Source organism: Budorcas taxicolor, chromosome 21 (assembly GCF_023091745.1).
Source record: "Budorcas taxicolor isolate Tak-1 chromosome 21, Takin1.1, whole genome shotgun sequence".
NCBI lineage: Eukaryota > Metazoa > Chordata > Mammalia > Artiodactyla > Bovidae > Budorcas > Budorcas taxicolor.
The window spans coordinates 46440932-46460885 of NC_068930.1; the positions used below are offsets into that span (position 1 = coordinate 46440932).

General features: G+C 35.0%; 1 protein-coding gene across 1 annotated transcript in view; it reads left to right on the top strand.

The window, feature by feature from the left end:
* ARHGAP5 (Rho GTPase activating protein 5) overlaps positions 1 to 12826 on the top strand; it is a 57113-nt gene extending 44287 nt beyond the window's left edge. Inside the window, exons 3-6 of the mRNA XM_052659995.1 lie at positions 489 to 566; positions 3118 to 3249; positions 5385 to 5490; positions 12417 to 12826. Coding sequence (XP_052515955.1) covers positions 489 to 566; positions 3118 to 3249; positions 5385 to 5490; positions 12417 to 12744 — 644 coding nt within the window. The 3' untranslated portion in view covers positions 12745 to 12826. The remainder of the gene's footprint in view (positions 1 to 488; positions 567 to 3117; positions 3250 to 5384; positions 5491 to 12416) is intronic.
* Positions 12827 to 19954: the final 7128 nt, after the last annotated feature.

Genomic DNA, 19954 nt, shown 5'->3' on the forward strand with positions numbered 1-19954 from the left:
TTTCACCAAAGAGAGCAGCTCTTCTTGTTGGTTTTCTAAGTGGTGGTTTGTTGTTGTTTTTATTTTTTTGCCTGTGTTCATCAGTGTTTCTGGGTTGCAGGCTTCTCTGTTGCCTGGTCTAGGATATATAAGGCAAAAAGAAAACCCAGAGAACTCAGTCATGGTGTTTTTCAGAGTTGCTGTTAATTCACTTTCTCTCCACCTTTCAGTGTCTTTTGAATTTTTTCAATATATCACAGTCAGGAAATTAGATGTATTTAGTAAAAGAAATAGGAAGAATGTTTCTTCTCATTTTTTGCATGGAACTGAGTAGCCTAACTGGTTTAAAATTAGTCCATTGTGAACTTACTTTAAATGAAATGTTCAAAATTATTTTATTCCTAAAAATATTTACCACCATATTTTATGTCATCAAGTTTACATAAGGTTAAGTATATTCTCTGTTGTACCTATATATGCATGTACAAAAGTCTCTTTTTTTATTTTAGGATTATGTACTGAAGGACTCTACCGTGTTAGTGGGAACAAAACTGATCAAGACAATATTCAAAAGCAGTTTGATCAAGGTAAAAAGATAATTATATAAGACAAAATCATCATTTTGTTAGTTTTCTTATTGAAATTTCATATGAAAACCTCCTTAAGATTATATATTATGGGAGAAAGTTTTGAAGTAGTATTAGGAGTATTTAATCAAACAGATACCAGAGTCAAGAAACAGGAGAGCTGTAAATCCATTACCAGAATTGGAAGAGCAGTAAATTGACTTATGATGCATCGTCATCTTTGTGTATACAGATTTACCTTTAAGTGCAATTTGAAAGTGTTTTTTTCCTTTCATGATACTGTGCCAACTGACTAATTAGGGATTTTTTAAAAAGCTGAATTTCCTACTCAAATTAACTCTATATGAGATCAAAGATTTAATTGAAAAAAATGGAAACTGTATGTACTAGGGAGAAAAATGAGTGAATATTTTTATAACGTTGGAGTAGGGAGAGGCCTAAACTTCACATGAAACCTAGTAAGCATGAACAAGATGATAAACTGGACTGCTTAAAAATGTAAAAACTTCTATATGGAACAGTGGATAAAACAAAATCAGGAGAAAAACTGCAAATCTAGGGGGGCTATGGAATTTCTTTGCTAGATTAAGCAATTCATTTCAGAAGAACAACATACATATGAAAATATGCTCAGCCTCTGTCAGTTATAAATAAATAAAAATTTAAACAAAAAGGTTATATTTATTATGAGAATGGAAAAGATTATTGGTAGGGCATAGGCAAACAGGTATGTTGTATATTATTGGTTGTGGGTGCTTTAGATAGCTTTTGCTGGAGAAATTCCATTTGTAAATATTTATGTTACAAGTCTTAGTGTAAGCCTACCAAGAAACTTATTGCAATGTTGTTTGTATTTTGTTTTAAAGGTGGGGAGTCTACTCATGTTTACAAGCAGAATACTAGATAACCATATAGAATAATGAAGATTATGTATGTTGAAATGGTAAAATTGTTGAGTGCTGGAGAAAGGGTTGTATGTGCTTTGTTTTGAAAGAGTATTGTTAGTGTTTCACTTTTAAAAAGTATTTTCTTACAAGAACTGTGTAGACTTTATCAAATCCTTACAATTTTACTTCTAAATAATAAAGGAAGAATAGTCAGTACCAGGGCCTCTTGATTTAGACTTTCTGGTTTTGTTTTCTAGTTCTACCACTTAACTGTGATAAGTTGATTCAGTTGTGTCCAACTATTCGCGACCCTTTGGTCTACAGCCCGCCAGGCTCCTCTGTCCATGAGATTTCCCAGGCAAGAATACTGGAGTGGGTTGCTGTGCCCTCCTTCAGATCTTTCCAACCCAAGGATCAAATCCACATTTCTTACATCTCCTGCATTGGCAGGCAGGTTCTTTACCACTAGCGCCACCTGGGAAGTCACTTACTGTCTTTGTGACCCCTGGAAGTTAATCTTTCTAAACAGCAACTTTTTCATAATCTAGAATGGGAGTGATAAAAATAACTGAAGAATAATGAGATAATGCATATGATGAATTTTCTGTGCCAGACACTATGTTAAATGTTCACTGGGTAGCTTATATTTCAAGGAATGTAGCCTGCCTAAGGAAGTAAGCGTTAGTAAATACAAGTTTTTAATCATAAACGTCTTTATAGTTTTTTTTTAATGAAATAAATCTAAATCTTCTAATAGAATATTATGTAAATTTTATGTCTGGGAGAATGTTTTATAGTTGTTAAAATTGTTTATGTGTAGGACAAAATGTAAAGATTGGTGATTCTTGGTTAAGGGTATGTGAGTTCTTTGTATTTTTATTATTGCAGAATTTCTACAAGCTTGAAATAGCAATGAAATGTTTCCTGCTCCCTCAAAAAATTTTTTAAAAGTTGCTGGTGAAATTTTAATAACCTTGGATAATTCCTTAAAAATGAAATTCAATATAAAAAATATATATGATTTTTTTTTTTTCAAATGAGCAGAAAAAGGATGAAAGGAAACATGCTAAAGTAGAAACAGTGATTATCTGTTGATTATGGGGGTACTTTTTTCTTTATCATAAGTATTCATTGTATTTATAAAAGGAAAATAAGACTTTAAAATAGCAAATTAACCTTATAATACACCTTTACTGTGTTCTGTTATTGTTTATTTAAAGTCAGAACTTCACTGATAAGTGTTTAAAGTGTTATATTAAAGTTTTTAAAGCAGAAGTTAAAAAGTTGAAGCTTGAATTTATATGTATGATTCCTATCTTTGTGTCTCTGTTTCCTTATGACCTCTTTTAAAAATAGCTTACATTAAACAAAATGTTTTAAGAGAAGAGAGATGTTAACTAATATTACCTGTATACTAATAAGCCTAATAGGTTTTTTTTTATTATAACAGAAAATGCTCCTTGCTTGGTTTTCTCTTTCATTGTCTATAGTTTTATCAGGCAAACTTACATTAAAACAGTGGGGGAGAGATGAATCTGCTTTTAAATAAAGGTGATCAATGAGAAGACTTAAATATCTTTGGCTCTTCAAGTACCACTTAGCTTACTTCTCTTGTAATAAATTTAAATTCATTATAATTTTTTATTTCAATTTTTGTCTTGTAGATCATAATATCAGTCTAGTATCAATGGAAGTAACAGTAAATGCTGTAGCTGGAGCTCTTAAAGCTTTCTTTGCAGACCTACCAGATCCTTTAATTCCATATTCTCTTCATCCAGAGCTACTGGAAGCAGCAAGTAAGTATAAGCCTCTTTTTTTTTTTTGAGAGGGATATGGTAGTGCGGTTCGTACATTGGTTGCTATGTGTTAAAAGAAGTCATTCAGTAGAATGTGTAGCAAATAAAAATGCAGCTTCTAGAGCTGTTTATTAAGGTTCTTTCCGTTTAAATACTTTTAGCTAGCCTCCTGGATGACTAGGTCCTCCTAGAAGTTAGATCATAGTGCTGGAAGTTTGAGGTTTAGGAAGAAGAAGTTAATTCTTCAAATGAATGTATCTGTAATGTACTTTAGTAAAATATGTTTTTTTTTAAATATAAGTTTTAAGTCAAAGAAATTAACTTTGGCCTCATGTCTTAAGTCAGTTTTTGAGAGAGTTAGGAAAATGAATACCTATTCAGTATTGATTCTTAATTGGCATCATCATTCATCCAGATGTTTCTACTTAGCAGATACTCATTTGTTATCTGGAAAATGAAAAAAAAAAAAGGTCTATTTGACTGTCAGGTAGAAAGTAAAGTGAAAGTGAAGTAGCTCAGTCGTGTTCGACTGTTTGTGACCCGTGGACTGTAGCCCACCAAGCTCCTCCGTCCATGGGATTCTCCATGCAAGAATACTGGAGTGTATTGCCATTTCCTTCTCCAGAGGATCTTCCCGACCCAGGGATCAAACCCAGGTCTCCCACATTGCAGGCACAGGCTTTAACCTCTGCACCACCGGGGAAGCCTTATTGTGTTCTCAATATTTAGTTTCTAAATGTTTCTCTTCAATGTGTCCTTCTGATTCCAAGTCTTCAGGCTCTTTAGAGTGAAGTTACTTTCTTACAATTTTGATTGTTAGAGGTCTCAGTTAATTTTCTTTTAATTAAAATCCACTTCAATATATTGGCACACGATCCAGTTGCCTTATACATAGTCTCATATATAAACTGGAAAATGGTCCATTTGATAGCTTAGATTTTCTTACTTTCTGACTGTAAACAATAGCCTTAGAACTTTCCTAGTTAGGAAATTACTGAGGGCTGATTTAGAAGTAATACGTGGCAAATGAGAAATTTGTTAGTACTTGGTTTTTGGGCTTCCCTGGTGGCTCACATGTTAAAGTATCTGCCTGCAGTGTGGGATATCTGGGTTTGATCCCTGGGTCAGGAAGATCCCCTAGAAAAGGAAATGGCTACCCACTCCAGTATTCCTGCCTGGACAAACCCATGGACAGAGGAGCCTGGTGGGCTGCAGTTCATGGGGTCGCAAAGAGTCAGACACAGCTGAGTGACTAATACACAGTAAGTGGTATTTGACTACCTGCCATGAGTTGCTATGCAGATTGGACCCCTCCAGAGGAACCCACTGTTATTTTTGAAGAAAGAAGTGAATGAGGAAGAGAAGCAATAAGGATGCTCTCTTCTCTCCTGCTATTTACAGCAGAACCGCCTTTCAGTTATCCTGTTTCATAATTTGCATAAGTTTGAGAAGTAACTGACTGCCGTAGTGATTGTGAAAAAAGATGTTTGATAAGCTAAGTGAATTATAAATAAGTATATGATGATGCTTTAAATCAGGTGCTGACAAACTGACCTGTAGGCCAAAAATTCAGCTTGCCATCAGTTTTCAGAAGGCTTGCAAGCTAAGAATGTTTTTTTACATTTTTAAATGGTTGAAAATGTTAAAAGAAAAAATTATATGATATGTTAAAATTATATGAAATTCAGATTTTTTTTTAAGTTCTATTGGAACAAAGCCACTCTTGTTGCATATTGTCTATGACTGCTTTTGTACAACTGCAGAGTTGAATAGTTTCACCCACAAAGCCTAAAATATTTACTCTTTGTACCATGAATATTACGAGCTTAACAGATTTATTAGTAATTAGTTGATTCTAAGTCAGTATCTATCTAGTTAGATGTTGCTTTAAAAAATTACTAATACACAATTTTGCCATCCCCAAGTTATTCAGTTATTAGCTTTGTGAAAAGTCTTACTATAATAAATGATAACCTATTAATTAGCAGATTGTTTACGTTTTCTTTGTTTTTGTTTACCTCTCCTAACACATTTCATATACATTCTTGATTGTTTTATACAATAAGCATAGCAAGAAGCTTTATCAATATTTTTTAATATCTGTGTTTCATACAAATTCCTCACTACTTTTACAGAAATCCTGGATAAAGCAGAACGTCTTCATGCACTGAAAGAAATTGTTAAGAAATTTCATCCTGTTAACTATGATGTATTCAGATATATAATAACACATCTAAACAGGTATTTTTATTTTTTTCTTTTTGCAAGTAAAATGCGCTACAGATTTCAACATGTAACTGTAAATTGGATAATTTTAAGATAGAGACAAACTAAACATACAGTTCAATTTTGAATCTCTAGATCATTTTTTCCTGGATTTGTAAAATAGGTTTTTCATGAACCTTTTTAAAGAAAGATATATGACCCTTTTAGTATACGTAATGATTTTATAAAAAGTAAGTGTGGTGAGTACTTTTTTTTGGTCATTGCTATTCTTTAACAGTTCTTTTCTGTAGAATCTTAGATTTTAGTTACAAAATGACACTTAGATAATTAACCAAATCAACCTGTTTGAAGTTGGAAAAATTGAGATTTAAAGAGAGAAATCATAGGCTCAAGTGACACATCTTATGATTAGAATCCAAATTTTATTAAGTGGTTTAATTCCCTCTTCTTTTGTACTATTTCTTTTGTATATCTTGCTTGTTTTGTTTAGATAGTCTTCATAGTGAAAGTCTATTAGAACCTTGAATTCATATCACCATCCTTCTTGACTGAAATGTATAACATTATCCAATATAAAAAACCTTAAATAATGTAAAGCTTGAAGTTCATGCTTTTCTCTATAAAGAAACTCTTGCCAATATCATTCATTAAATGAAAGAAAATATTGATATTGTATAATGGGATAAACTGTAAGACTTTGGAATTATAAATAGTTTTGGTTTTGAAACATTTTTAGTTCTGTGGCCTTGGACAAATTTTTTAACCCTTCCTAAGTCTTGATTTTCTTGACTGTATAAGAGTGAGAAGAGTAACACCTCACAGAGTTGTTATTGAGACTGAGAGTCCACCCTTCACAGTATTTTCTACTAACATTGTAAAGAACTCATGTTTGGTTTTTTTAAGCTAATAATATCATTGTCCAAAACAAGTACATTTCAGTCTGTACCTCTTAAAAGAGAATATTAAAGTTGTGTTGTTTTCAGTGTAGCATAAAATTATAAACATTTCTAGTAACTTCTCTGAAGTCTCCCTGTCTGAGAAAATACCAGCATAGATAACATTGCAGTATAGGTAGTGGAATTTCCTCTTTTGAATATTACCATACAGATGGTTCATGCTTTAACAGATGTGTACAGAGTACTAGAAGAGACGTTGTCTTGTATGGAATGTTGGGATGGTATATGAACGTATTATTTTATAGTTTGATTGAAGTGCTGAAATAAGAATTGAACTTCGTTAAAAAATAATACGGAAAATGGACAAAGGAAAGAGCATGTTCAAAGAATCATGTGCTGGTCTACCGTCAGTGTTATGTTAGACACTTACTGTGTTTGACTCCAGTGATACAACAGTTAGTGACAACAGGCACATTTGATACATTGAGGAATAGCAAAGAAGCATACGTTGCTTACTACTCAGAGTGTAACCTATTGACTAGATTTAGTCCTCAAAATATTTTCACAAGGAGGTTGCTTTCATGTATATCACTAATTTCAGTGTTGATTTCAACTGACATTTATAGGGGTTGGGATGGGGAACAAGTGTCAGTGAAAAAAAACATTGCATGGTTGTTTCTCTGAATGGTATGGGGAGCCACTAGAAAGTAGAATAGAGAAATTGTATCATCAGACTTAAATTTTAAAAGAAATACTCAGTTATTAACGAAAATGGGTTTACTCTTTGTGCCAGGTATAAGTGCTATACAAACATCAGTAAATAAAATAATCACACATTTCATGGAACTTACATTCTAGTATAGGAAATAAATGATAAATGTATAATGGGTGATTGACAGATTGCAAAAATTAATCCATAGAGTTGTTCTTTAAATATATTCTCTTTCACCTTTCATATTCAGTGAGTTACTGTGGCAAATTAGTTTTTTCTCCTAATTATTTTTCCTGTTCATTCCTCTGCCACTGCTTTAGTTTTAATTTCATCATTTCTTATTTAGGGAACTCTAGTTTTTCATTGAGCTCTCTCTGCCAGTTTTTCTTTCTCCTTTGATCACAGTACCAAAGTGATCATTCTGAAAACTCTCTCTGTAAAGATCACTTATATCCTGAAGAACAAAATCCAAATTGTTTAACATTAAGTGGCCTGCTGCTGCTGCTGCTGCTGCTGCTAGGTCGCTTCAGTCGTGTCCGACTCTGTGCGACCCCAGAGATGGCAGCCCACCAGGCTCCCCCGTCCCTGGGATTCTCCAAGCAAGAACACTGGAGTGGGTTGCCATTTCCTTCTCCAGTGCATGAATGTGAAAAGTGAAAGTGAAGTCACTCAGCTGTGTCAGACTCTTTGCGACCCCATGGACTGCAGCCCACCAGGCTCCTCCGTCCATGGGATTTTCCAGGCAAGAGTACTGGAGTGGGGTGCTGTTGCTTTCTCCTGGTTCTAACTTATTCTGTTAAATTTCCGTTCCATTTACACCACGTTATTATTACAGTGCCACTGTATTAATTAAATTGATAGCATTTAACAAAAAGTATCAATTTGTACCTGGCTCCTTATCACATCTTAACATGACTGCCTTCAGTTCAGTTCAGTTCAGTCGCTCAGCTGTGTCCGACTCTGCGACCCCATGAATTGCAGCACGCCAGCCCTCCCTGTCCATCACCATCTCCCGGAGTTCATTCAAACTCAAGTCCATTGAGTCGGTGATGCCATCCAGCCATCTCATCCTCTGTCGTCCCATTTTCCTCCTGCCCCCAAACCCTCCCAGCATCAGTCTTTTCCAGTGAGTCAGCTCTTTGCATGAGGTGGCCAAAGTACTGGAGTTTCAGCTTTAGCATCATTCCTTCCAAAGAACACCCAGGATTGATTTCCTTTAGAATGGACTGGTTGGATCTCCTTGCAGTCCAAGGGACTCTCAAGAGTTTTCTCCAGCACCACAGTTCAAAAGCATCAATTCTTCGGCGCTCGGCTTTCTTCACAGTCCAACTCTCGCATCCATACATGAGCACTGGAAAAACCATAACCTTGACTAGACAGACCTTTGTTGGTAAAGTAATGTCTCTGCTTTTGAATATGCTATCGAGGTTGGTCATAACTTTCCTTCACAGGAGTAAGCGTCATTTAATTTCATGGCTGCAGTCACCATCTGCAGTGATTTTGGAGCCCAAAAAACTAAAGTCTGACTCTGTTTCCCCATCTATCTCCCATGAAGTGATGGGACCAGATGCCATGATCTTCGTTTTCTGAATGTGGAGCTTTAAGCCAACTTTTTCACTCTCCTCTTTGACTTTCATCAAGAGGCTTTTTAGTTCCTCTTTGCTTTCTGCCATAAGGGTGGTGTCATCTACATATCCGAGATTATTGATATTTCTCCCGGCAATCTTGATTCCAGCTTGTGCTTCTTCCCGCCCAGCATTTCTCATGATGTACTCTGCATAAAAGTTAAATAAGCAGGGTGACAATATACAGCTTTGACGTACTCCTTTTCCCTTTTGGAAGCAATGTGTTGTTCCATGTCCAGTTCTAACTGTTGCTTCCTGACCTGCATACAGATTTCTCAAGAGGTAGGTCAGATGGTCTGGTATTCCCATCTCTTTCAGAATTTCCCACAGTTTATTGTGATTCACACAGTCAAAGGCTTTGGCATAGTCAATAAAGCAGAAATAGATGTTTTTCTGGAACTCTCTTGCTTTTTCCATGATCCAGCGGATGTTGGCAATTTGCTCTCTGGTTCCTCTGCCTTTTCTAAAACCAGCTTGAACATCAGGAAGTTCACGGTTCACGTATTGCTGAGGCCTGGGTTGGAGAATTTTGAGCATTACTTTTACTAGCATGTGAGATGAGTGCAGTTGTGCGGTAGTTGTCTTAGTCTTTCTCAAAATTCAGTCCTCAAACCAGCAGCATCAGCAAAACCTGGGCACTGGTTAGGAATGCAAATTAACAGACCCCATCCAAGACATAATTATCAATCTAGTGTTTTAACAGGCCCTCCAGAAGATTGTGATAGACACTGAGAACCACTGGGAGGTATTTTGTTTTTTTTTTTAATGCTGATTTACAATGTTATGTTGGTTTCAAATGTTCAGCATAGTGATTGAATTACATACTTTCTCAGATTCTTCTCCATTATAGGTTATTATGGAATATCAAATATAGTTCCTGTACTATACAGTAGGGCCTTATCGTTTTTTGTATTTTATATGTAGTAATGTGTATCTGTTAATTCCAAAGTCCTCGTTTATTCTTCTCCTGCCCTTTCCCTTTTAGTAACCATAGGTTTGCTATGTTTGTGAATCTTGTTTCTGTTTTGAACAAATAAGTTCATTTGTATCATTTTATTTTTTAGATCCCAGAAGTGATACTGTGTGGTATTTTTCTCTTTCTGACTTAACTTTGCTTAGTATGTCTCTAGGTCCATGCATTAACTACAGATAGCATCATTTCATTTTTTTTATTCCATTGTGTATATATATTTACCATATTTTTATCCTTTTATCTTTTGATGGACACTTAAGTTGCTTCCATGCCTTAGCTGTTGTAAATAATGCTGCTGTGAACACTGGGATGGATATATCATTTCAGTTTAGAGTTTTCATCTTTTCTGGATATATGCCCAGGAGTGGGATTGCTGGATCATATGGCAACTCTAATATTTTTAAAAAACTCCATACTGTTCTCCATGGTAGCTGCACCAATTTACATTCCACCAACAACAGTTTAGGAGGGTTCACTTTCTGCCACACCCTCTTCATCATTTATTATTTGTAGACTTTTTTGATGATGGCCATTCTGAGTAGTATGTGATGGTATCTCAGTATAGTTCTAATTTGCATTTCTCTAATAATTAGTAATGTTGAGCATGTTTTCATGTGCCTATTGGTCATCTGTATGTCATTGGAGAAATGTCTATTTAGGTTTTCTGCCCATTTTTGATTGGGTTTGTATTTTTTTTGCTACTGAGTTGTATGAACTGTTTGTGTATTTGAAATTAACTCCTTGTCGATCATACTGTTTGCAAGTACTTTCTCCCATTCCATAGGTTGTCTTTTCATTTTGTTTATCGTTTCCTTTGCTATGCAAAAGCTTGTAAGCTTGATTGCTAAGTCACTTCAGTTGTGTCCAACTCTGTGCGACCCCAGAGACAGCAGCCCACCAGGCTCCCCTGTCCCTGGGATTCTCCAGGCAAGAACACTGGAGTGGGTTGCCATTTCCTTCTCCAGTGCATGAAAGTGAAAGGTGAAAGTGAAGTCGCTCAGTCGTGTCCAACTCTTAGCGACCTTGTGGACTGCAGCCCACCAGGCTCCTCTGTCCATAGGATTTTCCAGGCAAGAGTACTGGAGTGGGGTGCCATTGCCTTCTCCAGTAAGCTTGATTAGGTCCCATTTATTTTTGCTTTCATTTCTATTGCCTTGGGCAGCTGACCTGAGAAAGCGTTGCTGTGACTTATGTCAGAGAATATGGCTTCCCAGGTGGCTCAGTGGTAAAGAATTTGCCTGCCAATGCAGAAGACACAGGTTTGAACCCTGGGTCAGCAAGATCCCCTGGAAAAGGAAATGGCAACCCACTCCAGTATTTTTGCCTGGGAAATATCATGGGCAGAAGGGCCTGGTAGGCTGTAGTCCATGGGGTCACAAAGGAGTCTGATAGAACTTAGCAACTAAATGACAATGTCAGAGAGTGTTTTGCAGATGTTCTTGTCTAGGAGTTTTATGGTGTCATGTCATACATTTAAGTCCTATGCCGTTTTGACTTTTTTTTTTTTTGTATAATGTAAGAAAGTGTTCTAACCTCACTGATTTACATGTGGCTGTCCAGCTCTCCTACTTGCTGAAGACAGTCTTTTCTCCATTCCTTTGTTGAATATTAATTGTCCATAGATGTGTGGGTTCATTTCTGGGCCCTCTATTCTGTTCCATTGATCCATGTGTCTGTTTTTATGCCAGTACCATGCTGTTTGATTACTTTAGCTTTCTAGTATTTGAGAACCACTGTTGTGACTGAAGTACTCTCCTAGTGTTTTACTAACACCTATTACCCTTTGCTCAACTCACACATTACCTCCCTTTTGTTTGTTTTGACTCAACGATTAGACTTGCCCCGGTTCGTGTCTTTCAGATTTATAGGCATTTTCAGAATCTTTATTTGACTACCACATAGACACACCTGACTGGGCCCCACTATACACTGTATTTTAAGAAAAGGTTGATTTTATTCTGAGTATTCTTATTTAGTCTCTTAACAAAAGATAATGCTTTTTTACCACAGAACACATGTTTTTAGTGCATTTATTTTACCTCGGATGAACAATTCCTGTGTTTGGGGATGTGGGCCCTTTGGTTAAAGTTTTAAACTTTTTGATATGCACAGTTAAGTATAAAATTTTCCTGCTACTTTGCATATTGAGCTATTTCTTTATGTGTGAAATGAGAGCGTTGGATAAAATATCTAAAACTTCCTCCCCATTTAATAATTCTGAGTTAAAATTCAAGATTTGATTCTTCTTGATTTTTATATATGGTGGCAGTAATGCTTGCTCACATATTTAAAAGACTGTAAGTGCAAATTAGTAATATAGGGTCATTTGTAAATTATTTATTGTTAAATAAATGTGCTTCTGTGAACTGTTGTCATTGAAATTAAATTTCTGATGATGTGCAAGGTAGTTGATGATTATAAAGGTTGTTTTTTCAGAATACTAGGAACTTAATTTTTTTTGAAAGTTAAAAAGTCTGCTGGTTGGAAGTAGAATAATTTTTCTGGAAGTAAAAACCATCTTTGATTCTCATAAGGAATGGATTTTACTGCTGTCTTCTGTTATTAGAATGTAGTTGAACATGGAATGCACAAGAAGAAAATGTTTCAAATTTGAACTTAAGATTTAAAAAAAAAAAGTAAAGCCAAATCATCTGAAATAATTTCCAACTCATGAATTCTTTAATTGTAATAAGTTTTGACCGGTTTCTAATTGTTCTTTTATATCGTAATTTCAGGGTCAGTCAACATAATAAAGTCAACTTAATGACAGCAGACAACTTATCCATCTGTTTTTGGCCAACTTTGATGAGACCTGATTTTGAAAATCGAGAATTTCTGTCTACCACCAAGATCCATCAATCCGTTGTTGAAACATTCATTCAACAGTGTCAGTTTTTCTTTTACAATGGAGAAATTGTGGAAACTGCAAACACTGTGGCTCCACTGCCTCCTTCAAACCCAGGACAGTTGGTAGAACCAATGGTACCACTTCAGTTACCACCACCACTGCAGCCTCAGCTGATACAACCACAGTTACAGACGGATCCTCTTGGTATTATATAAGTAAAAAGGATTGCAGACAGCCTGAAATTGGACAAAAGAAAATCTAGACATGCATGTTTCAGGGTTCAGTAGTATACTTCATGTTTCTTACACATAATTCACATTCAAAATGATGAGACATTTCCTCTTTGAACTGTATGGTATTCCTTACTCATTTACATTACAAATCTAAGACCATGTGATAAGCATGACTGAGAGGTTTAATTTTTATAAACAAAAATAGCTATAAAATACAAAGCTGCTGTTGCATGCAACCTTATTGCAATCAGTATATCATTCCTGTGGCATTTTCTGTCACATTATATTGTGAATAAAATTTTTCTATAGAAATTAAATGATTTAAAAACTCACGTATATGAAACATTTAATGCTTTCCAGCCTGCTTTATGGTTGGTTTTGTTCTTTGATGTGTTAATTTGAGCAACTTAATTTACTTTTAGTAGTCTGTGTAGGTAACTAAAAAGCCCAGTTAAGTATTTTATTATTTCAGGCTACTTATGCCATGCTTGGGATGTTGTTTGAAGGAAAGCAAAATACATTTAACATATTTCTGCACCTTCATCTTCTAAGTAAAGCTGTGGACGATTTGATGGGGGTAAATGAAAATATTTCTTGTACACACATACCAAGGACATGCTTGTGGCTAAAGTGAGTTGATAATGTTGTGCAAAGGATAGTTGTCACCAACTCATTTCTTTATAGTCCATAATGAAACCAACATCTTGTATACTGTTAATTCTGTAAACAGATGCATGTTCAAAAGATCTATTATGGTCTTGTAATCTTAATCTAATATATTTTAGATATTTTAATTTTTTCCCTCTTGGGAAATACATTTAGTATAGTGTAGAAAATACTTCATGACATTTTCATATAAGGTTATATAACTTTTCATACATAAACATGAAATTTGTTGTAGAAAATTCTTTAAACCAAACATTTTAATCTAGGACTTCAATTTAATCTGTCCCTTGAATCTATTTTTATGTGGCCCTTAAAAAAACATATCCAAAAATCCATTGCTGATATAGCAATAAAAATACTTTGGGTACTGACAGCCTCTTTGGAGTATGTATATATAAAGTTGCAAACTTATATTCATATTCTTTTCTGTGATATGTTGTACTAAAATCCAAAGTGGCTTTTGCACCATTTTGTAAAACAATTATTTTCCTTTGATGTTGGTACCAGATTTGCTGTAAATGACTGCTGCTTTGGAGGTTAAACATTTTGTTAGCAAAGTTACAACCAGAACACTAAATTATGGATAAAATTTTCAGAATTAAGTGGCATAGGTAAATTTTGTTAGGATTTATTCAAAATTTGTTCATTATCAAACCATGCCCTTTTTTTCCCCCAGAAAGGAAAAAAAAAAATGTGTTTTTTTGTTGCTAGGTTATATTTTGTGTAGTAAAGAAAAATTTCTTCAGTCCATGTTGTGATCTTCATACTGCAATTTTAAGGTTGTCTAATGTATACTATAGTAAATAGATGATTTTGAGATTTGAGGCTCCTAAGAGTTTGATTTGCTCCATTTTTTCCTAAAATAAATACTGTCTTTCCCAACTGTTATGTCCTAGGTATTGTACTTCTAATTTTGACTTCAGAATCAAGATGTTGACATGAACCAGGCTGCTGTGGAAGTACATGTATATTATAAATTATCTTATTTGTGTTATACTCTTACATGTTACTATCTTTTCTAAGAAAACAAAGTCCCTATTATTCCTATTGCAAAGCACACAGGAATTAAGAAAGTACAGTAATTTTTAAAAAGAAAAATCTGGTAAATGTAGTATTCTTGTTCTGTATTACTTATAACTATTGTCTCTATAGCTTTAATTTATAGCTGTCAGTTTAACATCAGCATGTCTGGCAAAGAAAATTAAACTGTAAGAGTTTTATAAACTGTTTCTAGGTTGCTAAAGAATTTATTTTTCTACTATATATGGTATAGACAAAGCTCAAAACTATGTACAGGAAAAAAGCCTGACTATTTCTTTTGGAAGTAGGCTGAAAAGAGAATTTTCAGAACTGTTCATGTCTTCAGTTCATTCGGTCATAACTTTGCTATTGTAATATGTGAATCCCAGTTTATTTAAGCTATTCTCTTTTATACTGTGTTAATTTAACTTTCATGTACATTTAGTGCAACTTTTGTTATTAAAACTAGCATTTACCATTTTCCACACTTACTACCTTACACCTTCCCCAAAATTTATCTCCACTTTTCTATGCATTCTATAATTGATTTGAAAAGTTTCATAGCGGATCATTTAAAATTCTACTTTTGGTTCAGTTAACCAATAGGTTACAGTTAATTGATAATTAAAATACAGTTTAAAGCTCAGTCTGTTACACTGAATTGATTGCGTTTGTTTTTGCCAAGGGTTTAGATATGTTTTTTAATGTTAGAAAAGTAATTCTACAAGCAAAATAATATAATGAAACTTTTTTCTGGTAAGTTACTAGAAGGTTTCACTGTTTTAGGGACCTGTCATATATGAAACTTCTTAAAGGATGAAAAGAATATTAGATAGTCTCATAATTATGGGTAAATATTAAGGCATTATATTTTACAGTTTTAAATAAAATTCCATCTACACACATGTTGCCATCGTTTCATTTAAGCTTCAGTGCTTAGTTCAGTATTGTACTTAACACTATCTAGATTAGCAGTATAAAGCAGCATAGTGGAACTGTCTAAATTTTCGGTAGATTTATGGGAAATCAAATTCTCTTCAGCAGACACTTATTTAGGATATACAGTTAATTTTAGAACAAAATTCCAGGCAAAATATATTTTCATTTTAAATGGTATTTGTTAGTAGTTTCTCCCTCTAATATTTACAATGTAAATAATGTAGGTACCAGCAATCTAACTTAGACAAAAAGCAGCTTTTATTTTCCATACTGTATGTAAATAATGTAGACCTTTTTTTTTTTTTGAGGTACTGGAATTTAATTTCTTATATCTCTTAGATAGTAACAGAAAGGAACAGTTGGATTAAGAATTTAGGCCTTAGCTTACATGGTGATTTTTAGTTTTTTATACGGTAATAATTGTGATGCTATTTGTCAACTGGATATAAATATATATATAATTTTAAAAAGTCAAAAGTGCTTTGTTTCTTTGTTTATAATGTAATTTTTTGTGCTTCACCAACAGGATGCTGCAGTAAATTTAATATCAGTGAAGCTTCTGTGTAAAGAATGCTATGAATAAAACATTAAGAAGCTATGTGATTATAAGTTATAGTTGCCTCTAATTTTACCATTTCATTGGTAAAAATCAACTTTTTTTTCATAAAATGGGAAAATATTTTTTAAATTATGTCAGTATGGTGACATAATTTACTTTGAGAAGTGTGTTATTGAGCTTTTACTGTACCATGAGAGGAGATCCAAAATCTGTTCTGTATGTATACCTACAGATAATAATTTAATTTTAAAATGTTTGGAAAAACAAGGTTGCACAGGTTTCTTAAGCCTCAAATGTTACCTAGGTCTGAATTTTTAGCTGTGGCTAGACATTTTGAGCTACTGGAAGTATTGGAAGCCTATTCTAGTTTATAACAGGTGCTGACATTGAAGAATATAATAATTTTGTTTTCTTCATGGTTCATGAATATTACAAAGTTTATGGGACTGTGTTAACTAGATTCTATGGATCTGGTAAGGTCAGTGACCTGAATGATGATTGTACGTGTTTTGTCTTAAGTTTAATCCTTTTAACTACCTTAATTCTTAGGCTGAACAATTTCTGATTTACTTCAAAACTTTATATCCCATTTAAACTTTTTTATTGTATCTGAACTCTGGAAGTTCTCAGAAGCCTTTTCAGTTTATCAAATGTCTGAAAATAAAGTTTTCTAAGATTGAATAAGGGAAGGAACTACTCTTCAACATTGACTTCTTATGGTAGGGTCTGTGTTTAGTTGAGAAGACTCTTCAAGCATGAATAACATCTGATATCCAATGTCCAGTCATTAGAAGTGATCCAAGTACCATGATCTCTTAAGGTAGTTAAAGTCTACTGACTAATGAACTTTGGGGATATTCACTACTTAGGATATCAGGATTGCCGGGAGAAATATCAATAACCTCAGATATGCAGATGACACCACCCTTACAGCAGAAAGTGAAGAACTAAAGAGTACTTAGTTGATCTCATCATCATTCCTATGAGCATGATTCCATTTTTCCCCCCTTACAGTATTAGTTTTCTCTCTGTGCTGTTGGGATTGAGGAATTGGTAAGGTTTTATCTCTGGTGCAGGGCTAGGTGGGAAAGATCCACAGTTTTCATGTTGTTTAAATCTTAAACTGTTCAATATTAATCTTTTATAAAAATCTCTCAGGATCTTAGCTTGATATATTAAATTTTAAATCTTGGAATTAATGCATTGTTGGCAGTTCTGGTTTAGTTACTTTTACTCATCGTTGGAAGAGTGCCAAGACCTTCAGTAGAATGGACTTCTGCTGTAAGATGTCAGGGAATTTATAGTTTAGGAACAACCTGATACTTGTTTATTTCCACAGTATGGATTTTCTGTTCAGCTTTCTTTGCCTTGTAAAATTTATTCTGAACTATTTAATAATGGTTCTTGTTCTAATAGCTTGTCTGGTACTCCCCCCTGGTATTAAAACATATTTTTTCAAATTTCTTTCTATTTTGTATTAAATCTTAATCACAGTATACATGATGTTGGATTAGAAGTTGACATATTTACTAATTGCTTAGTAATTCATCCAAATTAGTTATGTATCAGTATTCACCAGAGCTTCCCAGGTGGCTTAGTGGTAGAGAATCTACCTTCTAATGCAGGAGCCCCAGGAGACACGTGTTTGATCCCTCAATGGGGAAAATCCCCTTAAGGAGGAAATGGTAACCAACTCCAATATTCTTGCCAGGATAATCTCATGGACAGAGAGAGGAGTCTGGCAGGCTACAGTCCATGGCATCAGCAAAGAGTCGAACATGGCTGAGTACCAGATTATTTTTTATGACCTTGAACTCAGTAGTCTGTCCTATTTAATATTTTTAAGTCCCTACCAGTTTTTAATACGTGAACTATGAACTTCCAGATGTTCAAGCTAGTTTTAGAAAAGGCAGAGGAACCAGAGATCAAATTGCCAACATCCGCTGGATCATGGAAAAAGCAAGAGAGTTCCAGAAAAACATCTATTTCTGCTTTATTGACTGCCAGAGCCTTTGTGGATCACAAATTGTGGAAAATTCTGAAAGATGGGAATACCAGACCACCTGACCTGCCTCTTGAGAAACCTATATGCAGGTCAGGAAGCAACAGTTAGAACTGGACATGGAACAACAGACTGTATCCAAATAAGAAAAGGAGTACGTCAAAGCTGTATATTGTCACCCTGCTTATTTAACTTCTATGCAGAGTACATCATGAGAAGTGCTGGGATGGATGAAGCACAGCCTGGAATCAAGATTGCCGGGAGAAATATCAATAACCTCAGATACGCAGATGACACCACCCTTAGAGCAGAAAGTGAAGAACTAAAGAGTCTTGATGAAAGTGAAAGAGGAGAGAGAGAAAGTTGGTTAGAAGCTCAACATTCAGAAAACGAAGATCATGGCATCTGGTCCCATCACTTCATGGCAAATAGATGGGGAAACAGTGGAAACAGTGTCAGACTTTATTTTTTGGGGCTCCAAAATCACTGCTGATGGTGATTGCAGCCATGAAATTAAAAGTTGCTTACTCCTTGGAAGAAAAGTTATGACCAACCTAGATGGTATATTAAAAAGCAGAGACATTACTTCGCCAACAAAGGTCCGTCTAATCAAGGCTATGGTTTTTCCAGTAGTCATGTATGGATGTGAGAATTGGACTATAAAGAGCTGAGCGCCGAAGTATTGATGCTTTTGAACTGTGGTGTTGGAGAAGACTTGAGAGTCCCTTGGACTGCAAGGAGATCCAGCCAGTCCATTCTCGGGGAGAACAGTCCTGGGTGTTCATTGGAAGGACTGATGTTGAAGCTGAAGCTCCAGTCCTTTGGCCACCTGATGTGAAGAGCTGACTCATTTTAAAAGACCCTGATGCTGGGAAAGATTTGAGGGCAGGAGAAGGGGACGACAGGATGAGATGGTTGGATAGCATCACCGACTCTGAGCATGAGTTTGGGTAAGCTCCAGGAGTTGGTGATGGACAGGGAGGCCTGGTGTGCTGCAGTTCATGGGGTCACAAAGAGTCAGACGTGACTGAGCGACTGAGCGACTGAACTGAACCAGTTTTTAAACTATCTTACCAGTTTTAAATTTCAAACTCTTACTTTCTCTTATCTCTAGATTCTTGGTATTTCATTTTATCCACATAAATATCTTTGTAGGTGTTTAATGAAGCCAGCTTCTATTTAATAACTTAAAATGATAAAGTTAGAAGCAGTGTTCTTGGTCCCTACTGTGGTTAATTATTGTATAAAGTGAATTATTTCAAATGTGTAGGTGAAAAGGTTTTTTTAAAACTAGCTATGTGAGAGATCACAGTCTTAGATACTCTTTTGAGATTTCTTGCAATTTTATTTCCAAATTTTTCATCTTTGTTGGCACTCAAAAGTACAGTTTTAGTTTATATAGAGAAACCATTATTAGCAATGTACTTTTTAAAAAAATACAAACTGTTTCATCCAGTTCTTCTTTACAAAATAACTGTTGTAAGTTACATTAAAATCCACTTATGGGCTTCCTGGGTAGCTCAGTGGTAAAGAATCTGCCTGCCAATGCAAGAGACACAGATTTAATCCCTGGTCCAGGAAGATCCCACATGCCATGGAGCAACTGAGCCCCTGCAACACAATTATTGAATCTGCTCTAGAGCCTGGGAACTGCAACTACTGAGCCCACACTTCACAGAGCCCATGATCTGCAACGAAAGAAGCCACCAGAATGAGAGGCCCACGCCACAACTAGGGAGTAACCCCCACTTGCCACAGCTGGAGAAAACCTGCACACACCAGCAAAGACCCAGCACAGCCAATAAGTAATTAAAATTTTTTTTAATCCACTTTAATAATTATGGTATAGATCAGGGTGAGCAAATTTGGTTAAAGAACAGGCATCAGATGTCTTTAGACTTAAGTCATACAATCTCTGGCACCATTCAACTCTTGTATGGTGCAAAAATAACCAGAACAATACAGAATTAAATGAATGTGACTGCATTCTAATAAAACTATGTTTA